Raw genomic sequence first — 27463 nt, forward strand, 5'->3', positions numbered from 1 at the left:
AATGTTGCACCTAGATGAATCCTTAATTCACCATATTGACCTCCTCGCAACTGTAAATGAGAAGTGGGATGAGCTCGAGAAATTGTATGGTGCAAGAGGAAATAACTCCAAAATCTTCCTCAAAATAGAGTTCTTTAGCTTGGAATACAAGCAAGGAGAAGACCTGGGAAAGTTCATTTCCCATATGAAGGGTCTGATGGCTCAATTAGCTTTAGTCCAAGCTCCGATTTTTGCTGAAGAAGATGCCATTGCAATACTTTTGAAAGTTGTAAGGAAAGCCATTTCAACTCTTGTTACTACCCTAACGAATGTACCAAATCCTACACTTGAAGGTGTCATTTAGTCTATTTGGATGAGGAGAAAAGAAACCAAAAGGAAGGCAGCACTAGCTCTGCATCTACCTCAACAAACCAACTCTTAGTCCATACTGTGATTGCTAAATGTTCCTTATATCACAAGTAAATGTCCAAACTATCCTGAAGTACCCAAAGAATTGGAGGCCAACAATGTCTCCAAAGCCCCTGATGACTGACTTTTCTAGTATCTATTGTATCATATTTTCAAAAACATCCTTGTAGCCTATTTTGTAAAGGCATCCCATTGATTCATTGAGGGGGGGAACCATTTTCATGCTATGTAATCCAATGCCACCTTGGTATTGAGGGAGGGTGTAAGAAGTGTAGCATGGGACAACAAGGGTGCATGAGGGAAGGTGAGGTGTGAATAAATTGAAGGGTTAGGGAAACCCTAGCCTATAGTGAGGCTATATGAATAGCTTGGAGATCACTCTCAAGTGTAGAGAGTGTACCTTAGTTGTACTTGAGCAACTTCCTAAGCAAGATTTCCTTCTTGTACTTGAGCTCTCTTCTCCCTTTGTGCACATAGCTTTATGCTCTTACTCTGATTTTCCAACAAGAGGCCCTATAAATAATGCACAATCGTGAGTGGACGATGACAATGAATATTGGGCAATTATGAGTTTTCCTACTAATCTTGCAAATGGTCTAGATTGAAGCTATACATGCAGGATTCAAGGCTTCAATGTGATGGAGGGTCCTTAGAATTAGGAGAGGCAATCCAACAACCATCATTGGACATCTACATCCGATCCAATCTAATGAGAGCTTGTGTTATTGGACGTGAAGGTGGGTGGCACAAAACGGGTTCCTCCCCTCCATAGAATTGAGGAACTTGTTTTGCGATAGTTAAGGGGTCAACTGCCAATCCTTTAACTGGTTCCTTACCTTGCTCGAGAAATTGCAGAACTTGTTTGTGGGGACGAGTTCAAATCAACAGACTGGGTGCCAATGGTCGAATTGCAAGGGCACTACTTGATAAATTGCAAAACTAGTTCAATTCAACATACTGGCATATGATCGGTTGAAAGAAGGGGGTGTTGCCCAAAAGGAGGGTGGGAGGTGCCCATAAGAGGGTGCCCACAAATGCATGTTCTTGTAGGCAGCCTGCGATCATAGTATCGTTGAAGCATTTTCATTCTTATTCTCCAGTAGATGAATTGAATCTGACCGTATTCCAAGGCGTGCTTTCCCCTTCCCCCCACTCTCACACACCCCACAACCCTCACTAAAACTCACCCCCACACACACTCACACAGACACAATCAACTTGCCCCTTCTGGCTAATCATCATCTTCACCATATCATAGAAAAGAAAGAAAAGGCTATGGCGGACTAGCTTCTTCCTTTGCTTCGCCTACCTTTGGCGCGCTTCCTTCAAACGGACATCTCCCGGTATGATCGTACCGGCCCTGCGAACCATGCCATTCTCCACAGGTCGTTCCGCGCACACAGAAAACGGGGGCATCGAAGGAGGCGGATCTTTTCATCGTTCTTGTTCTTGTTGTTGCTGTCGTCTCTGTTGCAGTCACTAGTACTCCCACGGATCAGAAGAAGACTGAAAGGCTTTGTCTTGTTTTTCCGATATAGGTATGCCCCCTTTGACCTAAATTTGTCCCCTCTCAGTCGTTCTCTGTTCTGTTTATCAGGCAAGTCATAGCCATCGGCCTATATTAGAAGAGGTCCTCTGTTCTGTTTATGAGGCAAGTCATAGCCATCGGCCTATATTAGAAGAGGTCCTCTGTTCTGTTTATTAGGCAAGTGATAGATAGCTTTCGGATTGCCAATTCCTCGTGATGGATGCACATGACATGAAGCCCAGCCTCAAATTTGATCATCATCATCACAAAGCACTGCCACCCGGTTTCCCCGGCCCGCATCACCCAAGCTCTAGCAGCACATACGCCCCCCTCACAGACAGCTCATTGAATGCAAATTCGCTCTCTTTGTTCCCTGGTACATTCCGAGACGGCCTTCTTCACAGCTCTGTGCAAAACCTTGCCGTCCCTGAAGCATCAGGAATCGCAAGGGATATGACCATTCAGCCTGCTGGCAGGAAGCACGAAGTCAGTAGCGTTGTGGCAGCAGGTACTGAATCCCAGCGCTTGAAGCGCAGCAGGAATGATGGTGCATCACTTGAGAATGGAAGCCATCGGGGAGCCTTCAGATCCCCTCAGGCATTTCGGAGCACTTCACCATTGAGCCCTCATGTCAATTCCTCTCCTGCCGTGCAAGGAACCCAATCCCACCCACAAATTGCACAGCAGAGCCCCTCGAACACACTGCAGAATCTGCATCATAGCCCTTCGGGCAGGTTGTCTGTGGAAAGCTCGCCCCGGAGTCCCATCCAGAGGCCCATTCCCAGCTTTCAGGGTGTGCAAATTCTTCCTCAGGGTTCTTATACTTCCAGTATCAATGGGCACCAAAATCTCATTGGTTCCTCGATACAGAGCCTGCAGGGTTCACATAATTCTGCTTTTCATGAACCTGGGCCAGCATCTGAGAACTCATCGAGGCGGCTTGCAGTGCAGCCTTGGGGAAACAGGCCCTTGTCTTTGGTTGATCCACAGATTTATGAGATTATGGAAAGAGAGAAAAACAGACAATGGAAAGGGATTGAGCTTATAGCTTCCGAAAATTTCACTTCACAGGCAGTCACAGAGGCTCTTGGCAGCCATCTGACAAACAAATACTCTGAAGGAATGCCTGGTGCTCGATATTATGGCGGGAATGAGTTTATTGATCAAATAGAAACTTTGTGCTGTGAACGTGCCTTAATGGCTTTTCATCTCGATCCTGAGGCATGGGGTGTCAATGTGCAACCTTATTCATGCACGTCAGCAAACTTTGCAGTATATACAGCTCTTTTACAACCAAAGGATCGGATTATGGGCTTAGACTCTCCTTCTGGTGGGCACCTGAGCCATGGTTACTACACTTCCAGTGGGAAGAAGGTCTCTGCTGCATCCATTTTCTTTGAGAGCCTACCTTACAAAGTAAATCCTCAGACAGGTTACATTGATTTTGAAAAATTGGAGGAAAGAGCTCTTGATTTTCGGCCCAAAATCTTGATTTGTGGTGGAAGTGCATATCCACGAGAGTGGGATTATGCGCGGTTTCGCCAAATTGCAGATAAAGCTGGTGCCATTCTGATGTGTGACATGGCTCATATTAGTGGGCTGGTTGCTGCTCAGGTATTATAGGTGCACTTTGTCATTGCCCTTTTATATCATGCACCGTTGTTACTAATTTTAACAAGTTAATGTGAGGCCCTAATATTCCATTTACCTTTGAATGATGACTCTTTTCTGAACAGGAATGTGCCAGCCCTTTTGACTACTGTGACATTGTTACATCTACTACTCACAAGAGCCTGAGGGGTCCACGTGGAGGCATGATTTTTTACAGAAAAGGTCCAAAACAAAGGAGACGGGGTGCTTCTGTGCATTCCTCTGATGATAATGAACAATATGATTATGAGGATAGATTAAACTTTGCTGTGTTTCCTTCCCTGCAAGGTGGTCCCCATAACAATCAGATTGCGGCACTGGCTGTTGCTTTTAAGCAAGTATCTACCCCTGAATATAAAGATTACATTCAGCAGGTTAAAAAAAATGCCCAGGCTCTTGCTGCAGCTTTGCAAATGAAGGGATGCAAGCTAGTAACAGATGGTACAGACAACCATCTGTTACTGTGGGATCTTCGCCCTTATGGGCTTACAGGTGAGGATTTGATTTGAAACTGATTCTTAATGTGATTATCAGCTTACAGTACTACTTGGACAGGGTGATGGGTAAATTTACATGCTTTCTTTGTTTAATGGAAGAGCTATAATAGTCATGCAGATATCCTGCTTGTTTTTGCTTGTTTTCATGCTCAATAAGTTGAGCTTTTTCATTAATGCAACTCTTAAAAGCGTATAGTTGGGCAACAGCAATTGGTTGCTTTCTTAAGTCTTCCGCTTCAAACTTTCAAAGTCCAATGGATGATTGCCCACGTGTATTGACATTATTGTTCTGCCGTCTGAATAATGTATTTGGGTTTTCTCACAGCAGGTATAAGTCCATCATGTGGTTTTTTTCATAGCAGCTTGTGGATCATGTGTGGTAGCTTATGGACCATGTGTGGTAAACGACAGGCTGTACTTTCGATGTCGAGTAATATTACTCTGGAGCTGACTAGCTGGGACACCTCTCTCAGTATTTTACTGTGGGTAAAAAGTTGATAAGATGATCTTCTCTGAGTATAATAGACAATCATACAAACAAATGTCTAGGAGCCCTCTTGACCGTTGTTTTTCAACTGCATCTGGAAAGTGTAGCAAACACTCCAAGGGGCTAAAGTGGTTTAAGATGAAGCTATATGCACTGTTTTGCGGGGGTGAAGCTTTCTCTAGATCAATTCAGTATTGTTCTTCTCAAAGAGGATGTCTTCAAGGCTAGGCTATCTAAAAAATGTAGAAAATATGGATTTTGTGTGTGCGTGAGAGTTGAAACTTTGGGCTTCGTCCTGGCAGCACATTCAATATGTACTCGTGTTTTACAAAATTTAGAGAAGAGTGTTAAAAACACATCCATTTGACAAACATGCACATCTCACCAGAGCAGCCATTAGTTGCATGCATGCAAATTTGTGACTTTGTGGAAAGTTTCATTCCTTGATGCAAGAATCTGGAAGCTGAAACTACTATGAATAAGCAGTGTTATGGACCTGGGTGAAGCATTATTGCATACACCTTTGTGAACTTTCAGCCTCTCTCTCGTTCCTATGAATATCTTTCATAACCTAGCTGGCGACTGGTACAAGATGAAGAAGTGTTGAATCACTTTGTAAATAGTAGGCCTTTGTGCTACATGTTCACTATGTGATGGTTCTGTTGAAAGGTTCAAAGTAGTAGCTGGTTCGATATTTGGGGGCACATGATTGCCGTGTGTCTGGTGTGGAATTTTAGGGTAGGCCCTGAAGCTGCTTAGCTTCCTTTTCATGCAAACAGGCAGATATTGATTCAGGAATAAGACCTGAGCTATAATTGATGTAGTCAGTTTTGAGACGTATTTCAATCCTCATTCTGCCTTTTGCCTTAAGCAGTGTAATGTTTTCTTATGTGTGCACATTGTCCTCTTTGAACGTTGCATTCCTATCCTGTTGAGCTTGCTCACTAATTGTTGGGATGCGTGCACTTGGTTTTAACACAGCATTCCCTGATCAGCGTATTACTTGTTTCCACTTGCAGGTAATCGATTTGAGAAAGTTTGTGAGGTCTGCCACATGACGCTCAACAAGAATGCTGTTTATGGGGATAGTGGAGCATTTGCTCCAGGTGGAGTTAGGATTGGTAAGTGTTCATGCTTTATATTTTGAACCTTGCTTACATTTTCTTCCTCCTTGATCCTGTCCATTTGTTTGTCTTTCCATGTATATATGCACCACTATGACATGCATAGACATGTCGTGTGAGGCTGTCCCACCACAAATGTGGGGAAGAAAAAACACCTCCAGCTGAAAACAGTTTTTGCCCACTTGTTTTCAACTTACTCCCATCTCTTCTCCTCTCCCTCTTGAAATTTCTTTGACTACTTGAGCAACATTTCAGTATTCAATTTTCAAAGTCCGTGTTAGTGCTTAAATATGACTTGAAATTTTATGACTATGATATGATATAGAATCTACTTGACTTATACTTTTTTTTTTCTTGGGGGGGGGGGGGGGGTTTGTGTGCTGTCACAAGTCTGATTTCAGCAGTGGATACTTCACAAGCTTTCTCCATGTGTGTGGGTGGGCCTAAGAAGAATGATCTAGGAATTTAGTCGCAATGGCATCAACCTTTATAGAAACTGCTGTCGAAATAGTTTCTTTTCATATCATCTTCAGAATTTGTAAATCATGCACGATGCGAAATGTAGATCTGAGTTTCAAATTTCAAAGTGCAGTTGTAGGGATAAGCTGGCAGGAAATGCATCTGTTGACAGCTGTCCCGGATCAAGCAGAAGTATTTGAGCCTGAACTAAGGAGTTTCAAATTTCAAAGTGCAGTTGTAGGGATAAGCTGGCAGGAAATGCATCTGATGACAGCTGTCCCAGATCAAGCAGAAGTATTTGAGCCTGAACTAAGGCAGAACACACCTGTTTTGGGCCTGAAATGCTGCTTGGGACTGATAATGTAATATCCCCGCCCTCCACGCATAGGAACCCCCCTGCCCCCCCTTCTTTAATTTTTATTAAAAGTAGTTGAAAAAATTTTAATCCTTCCCCCCCTTGTTGTCACCGAATAAGTGGCGGGGGGAGGAAGCAGTCGATGATGACGAGGAAGGAGTGGAGGAGGAAGGCGACGTTGACGAGGAAGAAGGAGATGAGTTGATGATGATGAGGGGGAAGATGCGGAAGATGACGTTGATGAAGAAGAAGATGGAGATGATGATGCCAACGGCGCCCTGCCGCCGCCGCCCCCCGCCCCCCAACCCGCCCCTTCCCCTTGCGCATAATGGCCAGTCCATGGCCAGCTGAGAGGCCCCAAGACTCTTGCCACCATGCACCACTCCACCTCCTCCCCATCTTCCACCATTATAAACCCCCCCTCATAAGGAAAAAAGGAGGCTAGGATGCTACACGAGAGAGAGAGAGAGAGAGAGAGAGAGAGAGAGAGAGAGAGAGAGAGAGAGAGAGAACCTTCCAGAAGGTTCTCCTCCTTCTTCCCCTCCTTAGAGGTGTTAGAGAGATCACAGCCAGGCAGCAGACTTCAGCCTGGTGCAGTCGGACTGCCACGTGGCAGTCCGACCCACTGTAGGCAGTCGGCTGCATTAAGCCGACTGAGCATTTCTGGCGCCCTATTTCCTGGCTGTCTCTGGCTATTTATAGCCGACATTCTCAGCAGTCTGCCACACTTCTCTGCTCGCAGATTACAGACCGGTGACACGCGCAGATTCCGTCTCTATTCGCAGATTTCAGACAGGAGACAATGCAGACTGCAGCGGACTTCGAGGTGAACAGCAGGTTGCATTGTCGAGGTGGAGACACGCAGTCCAGCGCACTGCGCCCGTGTATATATCTGCATATCTTTGTATTCAGCACTCTTTATACAGCAGATCTTCATCTTCCACTCTCTCTTTCTCTATCTTCTCTCTCTGCGTTCTCTCTCTCTCAGTCCTACGCTTCCGCACCGCTGCACTCTGACAAGAGGGTGTCATTACGTGCTTTTCCCTTCTCCTCTTATCCGCAAGCTTAACCCCCCTTCACAATAGAAGAGAGTCGCCCCGGCACTCTCTGACGAGAGAGAGAGATGTTAAAAGATGACGTACCAGCGAGACAGTAGGGTTTGCGGGGAGGAACACGGAGTGAACTCGGCAAACATGGAGAAGAGAAGAGAAGAGAAAAAAATTCTGATGAATGGAATGATGGAGTTTTGAATCATGGAGTGAATGATACAAGGGAACAAGGGTGCCGTAGCACAAGGAAGATAATGAAGACAGCCACGAACCACGAACCACAATGTCCTCTCGAAGGGGTGTGGGGGTAGTGGAGAGGCTGTAGAGAAGAGGTGACGGACTGAATGAATCAGCCGTGAGGAATGATTGAGAGAGTGGCCTATAAATAGGCACAGTCGGTCTAGGATGACGCCCCTTTTGGGGGCTGCAAACCCTAAACGCAAAACGCAAACTACGGGTGAAGGGTGAAGGGTTTCTCAACACCCCCTCTCAGACCCAAAAAGGGGAACAAGAGAAGAGTGAGGTGGAGATGCAATGCTACATGCTGAAGAATGCTTATGCAGCAGGTGCCACTTGGACAGTGTTCCTCGTGGGGAAATTGTTCACTTGCCTAAGTGCCCAAGTACAAAGATGATGAAAACATGCAATGCATAGGAGGAATGTCGGACTTTGTGTGGTGTCGAGAACCATAAGGATATGCCCGTACTCAATCTCGAGAGGTGGCTCCATGCTGACCAAGTGACCAAGGTAAGAAGATGTAGAGGACTCCTAAGATGTGAGATTTCCATCGGAAAGGGAACCTGCAGTAAAGAACAGTAGACAAAGTGAACTAGAGAACTCGAAACTCAACCTCGAGAGAGAAGCCACTAGCTCCGTGCATCCATACTGGAAGGAATACGAAGGCCTCGTCACCAAGTCGCGGTTGAACCTCTGAGGTCTCGGTCTAGGTGGTACCTGAAGATCCTAGGTATCAGTAGAAGAGATGACTAGTCAAAGACAGTCACCCCAAGAAAGTAGAGAATGGGTAAAGAACTTCATGTGGAGTAGGTTTCCCCTTTGAGGTGGAAGGTGGAGGGGGCCCCCATTGAAGTCGAAGAAGTAGATGCCTCCTTGGAGGGTAAAGAAATAACATCCCCCTCTGAATCCCCCTTTGAAGTAGATAGAGAATCCAGAAACTCATGGATCAAGGACTTTGAAATGTCTTATGACGAAGGAAGTGCTGACGGTCGTGTTGAAGAAGATATTTGGGGTGTCGAAGAGCTCTCAGAGGTGCTACCTCTTGAACCTGAGTAGTTGAGGGTGGGGAAGGGTTGGGGCTCAGAATGAGCAAGAGGTAGGCAACAGTTGCTGTCTCTTAGTGGATCGGAGTGGGTAGCCGAAGAAGAGGAAGGAGTCGAGCAGCCATTGTCTCTCGAAGGAGCAGATCGACGAGGAGATAGTTTCAAATAGTCACTGTCTCTTGATGGAGCGGATTGCAGATCTGTAGGTTGTGGAAGCCACTGTACCTGAAAAGAAGTGGGAGAAGACTACCGCTGGAATTGCGACGATCTCTAGGTCGTAGCGCCAATTGATCCTCTAGGTGCTTGAAAGGACTTAGTGTGCATCGGATATGTCTTATTGCCTTGAGCATAGTACTCTGATAGCCGATGCAGAACAATCTCTGTGGCCCAGAAAAGAGAGGTGGCACAAGGAGTGTCTAGTGGAAGACGCATATATTCCGGGGGGGGGGGGATTAAAGGTCGAAGCGGCAAGCATCGGTGGTGTGTCCAGTGATGCCACAGTAGGAGCACCCAATAGTTTGGACATCAGTTGGTAAAGAAGCCATGGATACCAGTGTGCCTTGCTGAAGAAGGAAGAGGTCAACTATCACGAAACACGAACCGCAATGTCGGCCTCAAGGGATGTGAGGGCAGTGTGAAGTACGAACCGCAATGTCCGCCTCGAGGGGTGGGAGGGTAGTGGAATTATGGAAGTGAGCTGCCAGTGGGAGGAGGATGTGACCAGCAGTAAGAGGTTGCAACCAGTAGAAAAACGCAAGTGAGGAGAGACAAAGACTAAAAACGCAGGCATCACAGGCAGCAGGAGAGAGACTAAAAACGCAGGTAGGACAGCTTGCAGGAGAGAGAGACTAAAAACGCAGCCAACAAGACTGATGATGTGGCAGGCTGTACGGCAGCAGGTCTGCACAGGAATAGCAATTGCCTGGCTGGAATCAGCTCCAAATTGTGTGAAGAGGGTTGGAAATTAGGTACCAACTGATGGAGACAGCAATGGACAGCTTCGGTTGAGATCTCCTCCTTGAACGGGGTGTGGGCAGCAAGCTGAAACACCTGAAATCTGCAAAAATGAGATTTTGATGCAGTGGAAAAAGAAGAGAAGTGGATGCCAAACCCGCCATTGATCTTTGCCTTCATTGGAGTGGAAGATATTTGCCGCCGTTTGAGCAGATGGAGCTCTGATACCATGTCAAAAGATGACATACCAGCGAGACAGTAGGTTTTGTGGGGAGGAACATGGAGTGAACTCCGCAAACATGGAGAAGAGAAGAGGAGAGAAAAAAAAACTCTGATGAATGGAATGATGAAGTTTTAAATCATGGAGTGAGTGTGATACAAGGGAACAAGGGTGCCGTAGCACAAGGAAGATGATGAAGACAGCCACGAACTAAGAACCACAATGTCCTCTTGAAGGGGTGTGAGGGTAGTGGAGAGACTAGAGAGAAGAGGTGACGGACTGAATGAATCAGCCGTGAGGAATGAATGAGAGAGTGGCCTATAAATAGGCATAGTCAGTTTAGGATGGTGCCTCTTTTTGGGGCTGCAAACCCTAAACGTAAAATGCAGAAATGCAAATTGCGGGTGAAGGGTTTCTCAACGAGAGAGAGAGAGAGAGAGAGAGAGAGAGAGAGAGAGAGAGAGAGATTTGTAAGTTGAAAGTATGGCCCCAAAACAGAGGGAGACACGCACCAATGGTAGTTCTGTGTCCAACAGTAGAACCATCGGTTAGGGCGTTTCTGTTAATGCAAATACAATGTTGGGTCCGGATAATTCATCTTCAAATACCCAGGTACTAATTGCCATCTTCTCTATTCATTGAGACATAGGTTATATCGCTGTGGCATGTGCATGAATTCATGTAAAAGAGTAGCTTGAATTTATTTTATCCTATTGTTATGATTTGGCATTTGATTGTTCCTTTTAATCCAACTTAGTTGCATATGGCTTATTTGCTGATAGAGCAATTACAAGGAAGAATTAGTCAAGGGTTATGAATGGTATAGTCGTTAGAAGAACGACATTAAAAGATTGTGCATACAAGTGCTAGGTTAAAGCATAGTCAAGGGTTACAAATAGTATAATTGCTAAAAGAATATGGCATTAAGAATCATGAATAGAAAGTCCTAGTTTAAAGTTTGGATACTTCAAAAGTACTTAGCCGAAGAGCCCAAATATTAAGAAAAACTAGATTCTAGCTCAATGCAAGGCTTATTGGAGTCTAGTTACTTGAGATCATTTCGCACTTACCTTATCAAGTATTTACACATTATGCTTATAACATGTTTGATATATGAGAATATTTTCATGTTTGCTTCATGGCTTTGATTAAGAGTTAGTACGAGAAATTAATCATAAGGATTAAAACTAAGATGCCTTGAGATTCATTCGATAGCTATTATGTTTGTCAATCCTATTTGGGGTGGGCTAGATACAAACAACTCCTCCAAGCCTCAAAGGCAAGTAGAGAGCTCAAGGGATTAGAAAACCCGAGACAAAGTAAAGACCACTGCTTTTACACTTGTTGGGAAGAAGGTTGGGTTGTCGATCAATGTAAGTGATCAATAGAGCTTACATTTTGCACAGTATCGCTCTTAGATCCCAAGGGGGAGAGCAAATATGCGATGGAAAGGTTATCGTGACTATTCTTATAATGTTTGGAAAAGAATACCATTGTTTTGTCGGTTGATCGAACAACACCCTAAATGCTTTTACATTCAACAACTAATTGTTAGATTGTGGTTTGGATGATTATTCTAGGTGCTTATAATTGATGGTAAGTTCATGGTGGGGTTTGTGATGACAAATTGTCATAGGAGTAAAAGAATGTTTTCTTGGAAAATGATATTAGGGCTGACTACCTTGATTGTGCTTGAATCTTAAATGATTTAATTAAGGAAATGATATTTTGCACGGGTGGATCAAAATGGTATTTTACTCCTAGGCAGCTTGTGGTTCAGGTGAATCTCTGGATATCCCTTGCCAAGTCCGAAATGAAGTTGAGGACCTTTGTGGCCCCAACGTCTGTGGCATTGGAAGATTCTATTTTGGATAAAGGATGGAAATTATGGTGCCATGTGATTTGAACCGGGTACTTTTGCAGGGAAGAAGGGATATATAATTTCTCCTGTATGGGCAAGAGACAAAGATTAACTTGAAGATAAGTTAAGGAATTTGTTTGAACTTGTTTGTCAAAAAGGACTACTTGCTCTGTATTCGTATTTGTGCTATAAATTACGCGAACGAACCCTATTTCCTAAAAGGTTTAATTAAGGAAGCTGATTTTAAATGTCACACATAACTATGGTAGGACCTAATTAAATAACTAAAGAACGCCTATTGAGGGAAGCGGGTGGGCAGAACCGCCGACAAGTCTGTCCTATAGCAGGGTGGTCTCAAAGAATCGGGAGGCTTCTCACCAGGTTTTACCGATGAGTGACCCTTAGAAATTGTTAGGTTAAAACCCCGATTCATACCGTTTTAGGGGAACGCAATGGGACTATGTCCGACGGGTAAAGAGGTTGAGCGGCGTCTCCCTCTCTTTTCCCATTCTCTTTGAGCCAAGTGCGGTATGGGTTTGCTTCGGCTTGGGTATCTTTGCGAAAAGTAGGATGTTCAGGACCCGACGCTAGAATGCTGTCAGGAGACCTTGACCACTAGGAACCTAGATTTTAGGTCGATCCCAATGGGTTTGGCCGCGAATGTTCCATTGCGAGGCAGACTCGAAAAACCCCAGGCGACAAACCCCGTGACATTCCATGGGAGTGCTGGGCGGCATCGCTTAGATTCGTCTCTTGATGGACCACTAAAAACGTGCCTGAACAGCCGATAGGCGGGCACGTTACTTCCAGATGTGAAAATGCACCAGGGCAGGGCACAAAGGATCTAAGATCTGAAAGCCTTGGTTCAGTGTAGACATGTTAGCAAGGGCGATCAGCTGGCAGCCATACTGAATTTGTTAACTCACAAGAGGTGGTCACTTAATTAATCGTATTTTTATGGCTCTTAAGACAGTTCTACATAGAATTAGATCAATTCGTAGGAGATGTGAGAATATTCAGTAGGACAATGGGCTCAGAGAGTTCTATAAAAGGGGACTCCTGCACTACCCCTTTCATCTTGGAGATGAAATTGGGCCAAGATGAAGAGCCCCCAATCTGGAGTGCAATTGCCTGCACATTAGGGGTCCTAAGTGTCCTATCTGTCCTAAGTAACAGTTTAGGCTAGCTAGGAGACCCAAACTAGGGGACAAAGGTTATCAATGGGTAGTCCATGAGATGGCCAAGAGGTTTGACAAGGAAGTGTGCAGCAAGAAGGAAAACAGGAGGTGAAAGAAAAGTGATGAAAACAAAAGCAAATGCTACGTTTTGACCTCATCCATTCTCAACCTCATCCCAAACAAGTAAGTGGCATCCCAGGACATGGCCCCTACCATCCTCTTGTCAGGGGTGGGATGGAACATCCTGCCCAATAGTGATGTGTCCCCCATCCAGAAACAGTTTGGAATGTTCTGACATCGGGAGGCCCCTTCACCCAGAAACTGTTTGAAATGGGGTTCTGATATCTGGATGCCCCCTCGTGTCCTTCCCTTGCTTCTATGGTCTGTGATCCAGCCTTCATCAGACTACGTATGTGGTCCATCATGTGCAGCTGTTGATGAAGCAAAAGATTTCCAGAGATCTGTTTGGTTGCCTGATTATAAACAGGTTCAGTTGGAAGCTAGATTAGTGTAGACTCTGTTAATCAGATATTTAGATCTTAGCTTCTCAGGCATGTGTAGGGCTTTCCCTTCTTTGTGACCCATATTCAAGGTTTACATCCGGCTGTTCTCCCAAGTAGAAAAATCTAAAAGATCTTTTTTGGTTGCCTGTTAACAAGAATAGAAAGTGGCAGAAGCCTGATCAGTGCAGATTTGTTGATCTGTGATAACTTTATTCTGGCATCTGCAAGCCTTTTCTTCTCTATGATCCTAATCAGAGTTAATGGTTCATAATGTGGGTAAAAATGCATCTGCTCTTTAAGTAGACTTGAAATTTAAAGATGCGGACTAGTAAGATTGTTTGGGTTCAGAATCTTATACCTCACAGGCTTTTGATTGTGGACCCTATTCAGAGCATGCATTTCTAATATAACCATTATAACTTCAATTCTCACCTGGCCAAATAAATCTCCAATTTTCACTTTCTGTGCATTTTACTTTGAAGCCATGCAGCAGAAATAATTTGTTCTTCTAGTGGCTTTTGGACATCATCTTTTGTCGTTGAAGGTTTTGGTTTGCCTTTTGCTTCGTGTGTGATATGGCCATACTGCTAAATGTGTACAGCTAGTCTGAACTGTTCAGAGGCCTAATATTTGAGTTATTATGCTACATTTTCAGGGACCCCAGCAATGACTTCAAGAGGGTGCTTAGAAAGCGATTTTGAGGTGATTGCAGATTTCCTTTTCAAAGCTTTGCAAATTGCTCTCAACGTACAAAGAGAGCATGGAAAGTTTCAGAAGGACTTTCTCAGAGGCCTGCAAAATAACAAAGAGGTTGACGAGCTTCGGCACAACATAGAAAAGTTTGCCTCCACATTTGAGATGCCTGGTTTTGATACATTGACAATGAAGTATAATCAATAGCTTTAAAGAAACTTTGTACAAGCCGTAACCTTGTAAATCCCATGTATTTTGTGCTGATTATTCCCACAAGGTCGGTCTGACGTAAGTGATGACTTTGTGGATGGAATATCATGAAGTCGTACATTCTACTGTAATTGTTTATGCGAAAAGAATGTTAAATGAGAAATATAAAATTGCTTACATTATATGGACGTTGCCAACCTTTCAACAAGGCCTTGTGAAAATACTCAATTACATTGTCAGCATCAAAGTTTTGGGCCTTTTAGGGGTTTGGTTACTGCCCGAACTCCCTACCACAGTACCTAAGGCTGCCGAGTAGTGATTAATAATTTTCCCAAAGGGCCACTTTAAGGTGATCCTCGGGGTCTTTAAATGGTGTTTTATGACCTCAAAGGTGACATTTTCTACAATTCAGTATTTTGAAAGACAATTTCATCCATACCAGATCCACTCATGTGTTTGTAGGTTAAAAGAATGTCCTGAGCACTGAGCTTAAAACTCGTCTCTGGCTGGTTTAGGAGGGTGTGCCAATAGTTAATACCTTTACCCCATGCATTGTGCAAGAAAGGACTATGATGTGGCTCCATGCTTACCTGGGAAGGGTGGGTTCACTGGTGCATTGATACCTCACAAACTGAAGTCCAAAGTTGAATTTTTCTGAAATCTTAATTAACATGACAGCATGTACGTTGGTATACCAACTCGGGGATGAAGGAGAGGTTCCACTAAAGAGATGTCACTGCAAGATAATTCTGGAACTGGTTCTAGGATGAGTTGACTTTGTTTTAGTTTGCGTTATGTAACGATTTATGGTTTTTTCGCATGTTGTAGATGGTAGTATGAAAAAGCAAGTGTGTGGAGGGAAAGTAAAGGGAAGGAACTTACGGTGCAGCACATGTCAACCTGTTATATGTGCTAAAGATATTCTGCGTAATGTAATTATGCGGTGTTGAGAACAAGAAAGAGTACAGGTGAAAGTAATGTGAATGGCATGCCTAACCAGTAATCGTGTAGAATGGTATTGCACAGATACGGATATTTAAGTTCTAAATGTGAATGGCATGCCTAACCAGTAATCATGTAAAATGGTATTGCACAGATAAGGATATGGAAGTTCTAAATGTTTATGATACTGTTATGTTTTGCTTTCTCCTTTTTGGTATTACATTTCCTTGCCTGTTTGCTTAGTTTTGATGTGATATGACGTGACTCTTTTAGTCTCTTAGCTCTTATCATAATCCTTCATCTTACATGAGCTACGGACTGGGAAGCAATTGAGAGTCGTCTAGCGTTTGCATGGTGTTGCACTGTTTGTACTTTTTCTTTGTGCTTCACTCTATTTCTCATTCAAGTAATGGGGAGTGTAAAGTGCCTTTCCACTGGCCTATTTTATTCTGGATTGAATCCTTCTTTTTCCCCTTGTTTTGCAAGAAGTATACATGTTTGTTCGTTAGTTGATGGTTACAATAATTATAAAGAGTGTGATAATTGCATGCTTTTCAATAGGGACCAAAGTGTCTGGCCCTCATGCTTTGTGCTTTCTTGAAGTGCCACATCGTTTGGTTGGTTAGCGGTCTTGCATTTTCTTTTTGGTGCAAATCTATTCGTGTGTGTAGATTGATTTCTTCCCACGTCTAGTGGATCTTGGTGATGCATCTCCATCAAGTACTTAAAATGTTGTTGGTCTTTGTGTGTAAGAGTTCAATCAATGAATTTTTGTTGGTTGATTGCTTCCCAAACGTATTAATGGTATGTAAAACGAATCTGTACACCAACTATTTGCAAACTCTGGAACTATTTGAGAAATCCTTAGGTTCTAATCTCGCTTCTCGGTGCATTGTAGGTATTGGGTTAGAAGATTAGGTAGCTTTAGACTCAGGAAGTGTAGTTGTATCCGAACAAGGAGGAAAAATTCTTAAAAAAGGTACTAGGTCAAGGAGTTAAAAGCCCAATGCTCTATCAACTAAACCATACACCCAAGTATTATTATTACTATTGTCCATTCTATATTGTAAAGATGCATCTCTTTTGGATTTTGGAAACACATCTCTATCATGTGGCTAGAATGTTGATAGTCATGGTAGTTAATTATTCATGGATGGTTTCAATATGTAGGAGGTAGGTGGTGGTGTCTAAGTTGCATTCAAGCTCTATAAGGACTTATTTTTAGTCTTGCAAACACAACATTCTGTCTTTCTAGAAACAAATGCAAAGAGATGGTGCATATACCTATTTATCTTTAACTATTACCAAAGGTTCAATCATGTTCTACACACATTCTATGGATGTTGGCTTGCTTCTTTGCACGTTCAAGTTGGAATTCATGTTGCACATTACATTTTTGATGGAGAAAATTGAGGTTGTGATAGTTGTCTCCTTTTCACCTTTATGGTAGCTTACATTTGCAATCAAAATCTTACTATCTTGCCTAGCTCGCCTTGTGGCATTGAAAATTAGATTGATCACAAAGAAATTAAATATCATTGGTAAACAATCAAACTATAATTGGATATCATATGAGTAGAGATGTCAAAGAACTCTTGTATTAACGTCAAGTGAGCATATTGAGCCTCCTTGGACTCAATGAAGGCATTGTCTAGTTTATCTTATTGTTGTATTGCATCACCATGAATCCTTCCAAATTCACTCATTTCAAGGCATTTTCCTAAAAAATCTTGCCTTGATGTGAACCACCTCCATGGAGATTCATCCACATTATTCCAAGGCATTTTTCCCAAAGTTATTGCCTTGAGGTAAACCACCTCGAGGAAGATTCATGCACATACTTACATAATTCTAAGACTATAGCTCATCCATAACTTTGGCCACTCATTAGCAAGATATGGCAAAAGAACATAGAAGAGTTGTGCATGTAAAGCTAGAGGTTCTACTTCAGAAGTCATGGAAAAGGAAGCACCAATTGGTGCAAAAGAGTCAAAAGTTGAAAAGAAGATGTCCTGCCAATTTAGAACTGTGCATGAAGTTCTTACTTCACATGGTTCTTGGTTTAGATGTAGAAATGTTATTACTCTCAAAACTTCCTTTTTATCTTAAGTCTTAGCCTTTGTAAGTTGCCTCGGTATTGAAGTGTTCCTCTAGAATTTCATAGTGAGGCTTCTCCTATTCAAACTCTTAAAACCTCTTTAAGATACCTGAAAGTACCCTTGAGGGTAGATTTTTACCTCCTTTTCACCTCAAAAACAATTTATGACATTACTCCTACTTCAAGCTAAGCACCTATGCCACTCACAACAATGCTTGGAACCTTTTCTCCTTAGATTTGGAAAAGTTCTAGTGTACTAAAGTGCTTTACTCCTCACTACCTTGAAGTTCTTTGCTTGGAAGCATAAGTTGGATCTTACTACATATCTTGGAGCTTACTATACCTCTTGGAGCACATGACTACTAGTTGCCACTTCCAAAATGACTCTTCCATATCAACTTCTCCCCAAATCTCCTTGTAGGTGAACTACCTTGAGCGAAACGTGAAGAAAATTGCCAAATAGCAATTACTAAAAATAGTAATTGAGGGAGAGAGAGATTATGTCACTCAAATTTAGAAGTATTAGAAGCTTTGCTCTCGTAAAAAGTAAAAATCTTGTTTGGATATTTCAAAGTCCCACAGAAAGGGGTATTGTGTAAGTATAAAAGTGCACGTAGATATAAGTCCAAGAGCATGACTCTCTCCCTTGCACATTGTAAAACCCCAAATACATGTCACTAGGGCCTCAAGGATGGTAAGAGGGCAATCCTCAAGAGAAGGGGTTGAGGGTGACTGTGCAATAAACCTTGTGTAAAAAATCTAAAAATAATGGCAATCTCATTCTTGAGCAAGTAAGCCATAGAAGGCTCATGGTTGCATTTAACATTTAGAATTGAATGCAAACATGCAGTTGCTTATTCTTCTTTAGATTACCATAGTAGGCAACAACCATGTTACTTTATCCACCTAATAGGTAAGATTCGTCTAGTAGCTATGGTGCTCAAAAGGCACAACATATCCATTGCTTTCCCAACTGCACTTAAATCATCAAAAGAGATGCAATAAACTTAATTGGATAAGGGAAAAAAAAAATTGAGCCAATGTTAAAGTCCTCCAATGGAATTGTTTTATCAAACCACACGATTATTGAAATAAACACTGTCCATTTAGTCACAAAATGGCCATATCTTAAACTTGCAAGTCCATTCAAACTTAATTATATCTATTGAATCCATCCAAGAAATCAAGGCTTGCCACATCATCCACAACTAAATCCATAGAGGACTCATAAAAGGTAACATCTAACATCTAGAAATCCATGCAAACTTGTAGTTGCTTGTTCTTCTTTAGACAATCATAATAGGAAACAACCATGTTACTTTATCCACCTCTAATAGGTAAACCTAACTCAAAATAACTTCGTTAACTTCTCTTTAACCGGCCTAGTACAATCATGGTTCATGTGGTGACTATGGTGCTCAATAGGTACAACATATATTTTTCATGTTGATAACACTTATGACCCACTCCCTCGTATCAATATAAGGTCAAATGCCTCAAAAATTCAACTTTACTTTGCTTTGGATTTTTAAGAATAACCTAAGTTTTTAAAAAGTTCATCTTCCTTCACCCTTTTGGAAGCCCACAATTTGCATTCACACAAAATTTTGACAATCCTTAATCCATTAAGGAAAATTGGACCCATAATTTTAGAATGAGAATTTGAACCTTGATGTGTTGTGAAAACCTTTCGATTAAGCACAAACACTAGAACAAGAAAAGTGAAATGGATGACCTAATGAGAATGTGACATATGAGTCACTAGCATATCACTTCTAACATCATGCTAGAATACCTTTGCATGATTTGTTTTCTAATGAACATGCTCTTAGTTGCTATCTATGATAGAGTGGAACATATTTTTTAGAATAAGCAAAAGAGAATGTTTGGATTGGTTATATGCCTTGTAGGATGACTATAACTTCATAGTGGTGGACACATTAGACCAGGTTGACTTGCCTAAAGGAAAAAGGGCCATTGGTACTAGAAGACAAGTTGAAGAAAAAAAGATAATGGTAAGATTGCTCAACAAAAGGGGATGATTGATTATGGTGAGAATTTTGTACCTACTTCAAGTATAACCACCATGTATTATCTTAATGCATTGTTTGCACTTCATGGATACAATTTTGAATAATCAGATGATAGCCTTGGTCTTCTTAATGGTGATTTGCATCAAGGTTTATGTTTTGTAACTTCATGGTTCTTCCATTAAGGGATGTAAGTCAAAGGGGTATGAAAGTTGAAGAAGGCCTTTTATGGTTAAGTAGGTATCTTGAGCTTGGCATAAGAAGATACATGTATAATTTTTGGCTTAAAAACATGTGAGTAGTTTGCACTACCACATGTGAATAGGTTCATGCATACTACATGTTTAAAAAATTGGAAAGTTGTGAATGAAATTTTCACTACTTGTAGGGCATAGAGATTTTATTATATTCTATCCATGTGGTGTTGATTGATTTGGAATTATGGTTGAATAAGTTAAATCTAACACACATCTACTAGTGAGTTTTGTGTTTGTATTGATAGTTTGAATAAACCTTACCTAAGCAAAAAGTAGTATGCTCTAGTTTGTGAAGTTGATCATAGGGTAGACTTCACATATCAAGTTGAGTGTCCATGGCTTATAGGACTTGTTGTCAATGTGAGTGTTGGTAAATAATCTCCTACCACTACTTATATTGATAGTTAAAGTTCTTTAGAAATTTTCAAAGAGTTGATTCTTCATTGTTTGCATGCTGTTCAAAGTCATAAGACCTCCATTATGAGGAGAAGCCAAGTGTGAGCCGAAACATTGGTTGGGGGTCTTGACTTGTATGTTAGATGTGGTCAATGTGACTATATGGTAAAAATGTGATGTTTATGGGTATAACTTTTGGGTTAGATGGAGTAGTTAAGATGGTAGAAAATTGAGGCACATTGCATCAAGTTGCAGGGCTTGGTAATTACCAATGACCCCTATTTTGGGGTCCAATAGTAAAGATAATATTTCTCAAAATATTAATTGGCTAATTAGCGAAGGTTCATACTATGGTAGGTTGGTCAAGCTGACCTGACCACCTTCGTGGGTTATGAAAGGGAGACTTGTAAAAAGTCATTATCATCTATCTTTTGCCCAATTAGAGTTCTTTTAGCTAGCCTTAAGCTTTTCACCTAATCATTTGTTTAGATTGCCACACTAGGCTTCACAATGGTAGTGCATAGGTGGATAATGCCACCTTTTATCAAATTTTTTGGAATTAAAGAAATTTCTATTCTTATCTTGTTTGATGTGTACTCTCTATTCCTTCCTCAGGATTTGTACTCTATGCCACTTAATTTTTACATGCCTTAGTGCCTAGCTAGGTGACCCCCAAAAGTGTGGTGTGGTTGAAGTTATGTACAATTTGATCTCTTGGAAGTTGGGATACAAATAAGTAGAAAAATGATCACATCCTATCCCTCCATTTTCCACTTATAGCATATCGTGCATTTCATGCTCACAAATATACCTTCTCATAAAATCATCTTACCCTACTATTAAAACTAGTGAGGCTAGGTGTTGATGAGGAGTTGTGTAAGCCTAGCCTTCTTGGGTAGTAGGAAGGCTTCTTCCTAAAATTTGAATGAAATTGCTAGTCCAATAGGGATTAAATTTTGTATTCAATATTCTTCCTCTAGACTAGAAGTAAGTTATTCAAATAATTTAAAAAATGAATGAACATGGCAAAGTCAATGGTTGGAAAAGTTGTGAAAGAGAGCATTGCTGCACTCTGTCTTGCTCATGTTTACTTTTTAAAGGCAAAAGGATCACTAGGTAGATGGATTGAGGTATTCTATCAATATATCATAATACCCAAGATGCTTATGTGAGGACTTTAATTAGTGAGATACGAGGAATTTGGTTTATATGTGATGGAAACACCTATACTATGTCTTCATTAAGGCCTTGGGGATTGAATGAAATTGTGTATTGGTTCATTCAACAAGTAGCGCTTACAAAGACAGGGTTGGAATAAGCATTGCTTGCTTAAAAGTTGAACAATGTGCTTTTTTGTCTTATGGATGGCCAAAGCTGAGAGAAAACCTTTTGCTAAATGTTTTCTTTGAAAGTAAGTATCCCTTCATCCTGAAGATTTTATTCAAATAAACAAAGCAATATGTTTGCGGTGTAGGAGGCTATGGTATTTTTTCACTCAATATATAAACTTTGCTTGAACAAATGTACCACTCCTTTTATGGGCTCTCATTTGTTGTATCTCTATTTAGTTAGCTTTGTGTAGACATGGAATGATAAACCTGTTTTGTTAATTAGAAAATTGAAATTCATTACTCATTTATATTTCAAGACCAAACTATCTCCTTATCAGACCAAACTATCTCCTTATCACCTTCTTTTGAGATGAACATGGATTACAAATTTTTGTGCGAGTATTAGTAGATTGAGTTGTGTGTGCATGTATCAATCTCCAAATGTCTTTGTTGATCACTATGTAGCGCAAATTGAGTAATTCCATGTATGCTTGAGGAATTTATGAATATTACAAATGCATTAGATTTTGATGTTGCAATCATTAGCAAGTTGAACATGTGTGGATGCTCCGACACTATGTCCAACCTTACATTTGTTTTTCATTCACAATTGTATTTTTTGTGTTCAACACTGATGCTTCAAGGTTGAATATATTGAGAGGAAGCTAGTTGTACACCTTTTTATGCTCACATTTCTAGCCTTTCTCAACTACCTTGGCCACCTTGGACATCAACTTGAGTGAGTGCCCATAGAACTTTGCACTCAAGAGTTAATGCAAAATCGAGTTGCTTAGACCTTCAACTTGAAATAGATAACCTTGTACTCGAAATTATAGACTTGAGATATTGAAAACTTTTTGGGCACTCAAAAGTATCACTAATCATCCATAAGCTCCATGTGAAGGAGATTTGATAGATTAGAGCCCTATTTGTGATTGTTTGATCCATTGGAATTTGTAGACTTGAGCTAGAGTTGATAAAGCACTATTTTCTCAATAAAGTTTCCACTTGAGATATTGCCTAGAGAATATGTCAAGTCAATAAAACCCTACCTTGAAAATCTAGATTGAAGTCACCTTGCCATTGGTACATCTTGCATATAAATCTTGAGCTTCATTAACTAGACTTAAAACATTGAACTTGATCTAAGGGTATTACTTTTGCTAAGAATTATAGCCTTGAGTTATTCCAATATCTTCATTTGACACATGCATCTTGAATACCCTAAGACACTTGATTGACTTGCACTTCCACCTTCTCGAAACTTAGCCACATTGAGCCTAAAAGATAGACCATTAGACCAAGTGCCAAACTGCTTTGAGTTGGAAAGAGGCATCCATTTCCTAAATTTCAACTAATCCAACCCAATCCACATCCAACTCAAGGCATCAAATACCTTGAGTTTCTTAACCTTGTTTTAGTAACACACTAGAAGCCTTTGTTTGAACATGTGACTTACACATTACCTTGACCATATTGAGTTTATATCTTATGGCTAGGACTTACACCTACATCTTGAGAAATTAGGGGAAGCCAAGTTGTAGGAAGTAAGGACCTTGTGAGAGATTGCATGGAAGGAAATTTTCTTAACTTCCATAAAATCAACGTATTATTACCTTCAATATCTTGAGGCACCAAAATCTTGGTTCAAACCAACTTTCAAATAGTTAAGACACAACATTGATGCATCAACATAGGTGTATCTTGATTCAAGATGAACATCTAAGAATTTGAGTACTATATTGCATGTTTCTAGTGGCTTGAGATAGTAGCTCTTGAATCCTTGAGTTTAGATCTTTTTTTATCCTTGGAACCTAAAAAGCACTCTCTAATAATACAAATTGGTTGCACCATTGGAAGCCTAGTATTTCACTGAAGAGGAGGAAGTTTATTCAAACCAACATCTTCACAAACTTGTGAAATTCCAATGCCTTGGGGCTAGAGTACAATTTGCACATCAATGCAATCTCAACTCACCTAAGGAGAGTCCTAACATTATCACTTGAATCAACCTACTTTTTGAAAAATAAGAAATTAAAAATGTATCTCATCAAGGTGTTTTATTACAAAGGAAGGCATAAATTGATAACACTTTGGGAGATTAGACTAGTTAGAAAAATCATAATTCTTAGATTATACTCACCCAATAAGAGCAATCTTGTTAGGTAAGATAACCTTGGTATATTGATCATAAACCCATTTATTCATCCTTACATACTTTCCACCTATAAACTTCACATTATCTTTTAGAAGAGTATCATACTTATAAAATCTGATTAATTTAAGTTTCTCAATCCACTTCAAGACTTGAAGATGAGTTCCCATAACTTCATACAAGCTTGCATCTAGATAAAGGTACAGATAAGCCCATTTCCATGTTGGACACCAATTGAAGTCTCTTTGTAAACTTAGAAAAGTTCACAATAATTTCTCAAAATTCCATTATAGTTGATTGAAAAGCTGTCACATACATGATTTCAAAAATCAATTGAAAATGGTGCACCCTATCACTCACTTTCAAAACAACTCAACTAATAAGATGTGCACCATACTCATATTTTTTTCACAACAACAAGGCTTCTCATTACTAATGCAATAGTAAGTACAAATTTTTTCAACTGCAATTGATAAATCAAAATACCATTTCATCAATTTTGTTCCCGTGGAAGTCATTAGGATCTACATGCTTAGATCTTGATGGTTTCTCTTGAGCATGACATGTAATATTAGCAACTCTTAGGGATATCCCCAATATCTAGCTTCAAATGAAGGTCTTCTTGGTACTAAAACTAGTGTTTCACATAGTACTACTTGCAATACTTGCCAATAGACCCACAATGTTTTGAGTACTAGTTTGTTGCTAATTGCTAAACAACCACTTATCAAAATCAATAAATAGAAGATACATCTTGACTAACTTTAGTCACTCAGCCCAATGGATCCTCTAGAATCTGTATTAGAGCAAGAAATTTTAACATGTGTATATCTCAATGTGTGACCTATTTCGTGGCCAAAAGTCACTCATGTACCAATTGCCTTGGTAGGGTTGTAATACATAGGGATAAGTATCTTCTCAAATATCTTGAATATGGTTTTTTGATATGAAAATTCATCTAAGTGTAAGGCGTCACGATATATTAATGGAAAAATCTCCCTCAATTGTGCAACCTCTTCATCTCAAATTTACTATGGGTCATAGTGCACTTGCTATAATTAATGGGAAACAAACAATCAAGACTCATTCAAACATGTATTGTTATTTAATTAATTCCTTTTTACCAACCAATCTCCCCTCAAGAAATATTTGACTTGGTTGAGTATGAAAATCCCAATTCTACTTCACATGGGAAGCATCCCTAATAGTAATCTAGCACCTACCTAAGAAGGATTACCTAGTAGCCAATCAGAGGCAACAATAGGGCTAACATTGCATTTGCTTCAAAGAGAGTGAGAGATGAACATGAGTGTAACTCAATCTGTTTACCCATAAGGTAAAATCTAAGCTTTGGCCTCCCAAATCAATGTTCAGTTTGGTAATTATCCTACCAAATTTAGAGGGTCACACACTAAATAGCTCAATCTAATGTTAGAAAAACTACCCATCGACTTATCCATTCCACCCCCATCAGGATTGGTTGGCATTGGGACCAAGGTCTCCCACTTTCCTCAATAGGGTTGCGTTAATGATCTAATTTAGTAGACTATGCTGCTACACTATTGGAATATGTAAAAACAACTTCTATTATTGTCCTATTAATCATGTTTCATTAACACAACTTTGCCCTCTCTAGTGTGCTTGAGTGATCCAAAACAAAAAATACTTACCTCCCATAGGAGCATAGGAATCCCACTTGTAGTAGGTGAAATTGTTTGGCATTCTATAGAATGCTAAAGGAGCATTGGGTTGGGGATCCCAACATCTTGAATAACAATAATTCATGATCTCTTTGACTATTACAAGCATAGAACCATAAGATAATATATTCCATCACATATTGAATATAAGAACATCCATAACTATAAAAATAATCTTTTTAACATACTTTTACAAACGCCATGCATAGAAACTATCATTTTGACTCATATATTGTCTTCCTAAAAAGAAAATTTGAAATTTGATGTTTATTTTAGTGTTTCATAAGTCTTCTTTTAAGTCATTTGTAGGCAAGCTAATTTACGAAGTGAAAAGACCAATTCTAGGTGCCTTTTTACATTATTTTGAGTTTACTCTTTTATTTTCCATTAATGTACATGTGACCATCCTCATGAATTTAATAAAGAAAAATGAGAATATTAGAGAATTAATTTTAGAATAATTTTTATAACCATAATTCTACAATAAATCTGATTATCATCCTTGGGCTATTGATCATTGTGTGGAATCACTGCAACTTTAGAATGGCATGAGATCATTGTATCTTGGGATTGCATGGGTTCCAAGGTTTCTTCAAGGTGCACTTTAGCCTCAGGTTGAGCCCCAACTTTACTAGCCACCTTGTTGTTGATGGGAGTACGAATGCTCTCTCTACAACTCTTTAGGGTCATAGGATATCTCTTGAGACACAATCTTCACAAGTGCATTTGAATGTCCTCTAAAATTTCATGTTTCCTAGTGCTCAAGGGCATAGTCATTTAGTTCTTTCGATCACCTTTGCAGCTTCATTTGTAGGAACAAGGGCTAAAGTAAGTGAAGAGAGCTCACTAAGACAACATGAGTAAACTTAACAAGAGTGTAGCAACTTATGTTTTTTGCAAAGAATAAGAAAATGCCTCGAAAGAGGGTACCTACATTCTAGGATGCTAGAGGAGATTGCGAAGAGTACAAATCATGAAGATTTGAGTGAAGAGCATGGCTAGAACCCTTGCAAAAAGTAGGATAGGATGCTGCAAGGCTTGAACTTAACTCATAGACATTCAAATCCATGGTTTTTGGCCCAATATGGAAGGTCTATATAGATGTTTGGCCAAAAAGGGCACGATATGCTTTTCTCTTTCCTTTGCTTCTTTTTGTTTTCTTTTTTTATTTGGCTTTATAGAGTGTACTTTCCTTCAAAAAGTATGCTCTTATTTTAAGCTCATTTATTTTTGCACAAAAACTACATTCAAATTTTATTCTTTTACTTTAATTTATTTTTTCATTCTTCTTACTTTTTCTTGTCCCAAAAGCACTTTAGTCGTGTTTCTTGCATGTAAGGTATAGCTATTGTGCTCTTGTGTCACATTATCATGCGGTAAAATTGCAGAGTCATTATATTTTCAAGATGAATGCGTTTATGCTATTTATTTTTTTCATATTCAATGTTAAATGGCATGATTTGAAATATTTGGATCTTTTCATAGTTTAATGTTACATTTTAAATTTTACTAAGTGCACTAGCATTGACAATGACTAAATGCGCAAACATACAACTATTTATATTTTATTAGCAAATTCACTTATCCAACTTTTTTTGCACATTAATTAAATTTTTTTGAGACACATTTTTTATTAAGTTATATTTTGTAATCGAAATATTATAGTTGTCATCATGGTTCTAAAGGACTTAATGTTCATGGATTGATAAGAAGTCATGTACATTACTTTGAACATCATGAAGAACCATATCCATTAGAAAAATAAGAGCATCTTTATTAACATGGGAAAGTACAAGAATTTAACAATGTATCTCATTAAGCTCTTTATTACAAAGGAAGGTGGATTTTTCCTAGTCTCCAAAAATTGATAATGTTTTGGGAGGTCATAATACTTAAGAAGGTCACAATTTACTTATCTTACAAGCTTCCCATCTATATAAACTCCGCCTTATCTTCTCCAAGAGTATCATATTTATAAAGCTAGATTAATTTAGGTTTCTTGAGCCATTTCAATAATTGAAGATGAGTTTCCATATCTTCATATAAGCTTGCATCTATATAAGAGCACAGGTCAACGTGTTGAACTCCAAGTGAAGCC

General features: G+C 40.0%; 1 protein-coding gene across 1 annotated transcript; it reads left to right on the forward strand.

The window, feature by feature from the left end:
• The first annotated feature begins 1509 nt into the window (after positions 1 to 1509).
• Positions 1510 to 14628, forward strand: LOC148016083 (serine hydroxymethyltransferase 4-like). The gene is made up of 5 exons (XM_087664695.1): positions 1510 to 1946; positions 2114 to 3550; positions 3673 to 4078; positions 5590 to 5691; positions 14209 to 14628. Exons 2-5 carry the CDS (start codon positions 2153 to 2155, stop codon positions 14451 to 14453), a joined length of 2151 nt encoding a protein of 716 aa, XP_087520821.1. The 5' UTR covers positions 1510 to 1946; positions 2114 to 2152; the 3' UTR covers positions 14454 to 14628.
• The last annotated feature ends 12835 nt before the right edge of the window (positions 14629 to 27463 follow it).

Source organism: Lygodium microphyllum, chromosome 23 (genome assembly GCF_053477565.2).
Source record: "Lygodium microphyllum isolate KBCC chromosome 23, Lygodium_microphyllum_v1.1.10, whole genome shotgun sequence".
Taxonomy (NCBI): domain Eukaryota; kingdom Viridiplantae; phylum Streptophyta; class Polypodiopsida; order Schizaeales; family Lygodiaceae; genus Lygodium; species Lygodium microphyllum.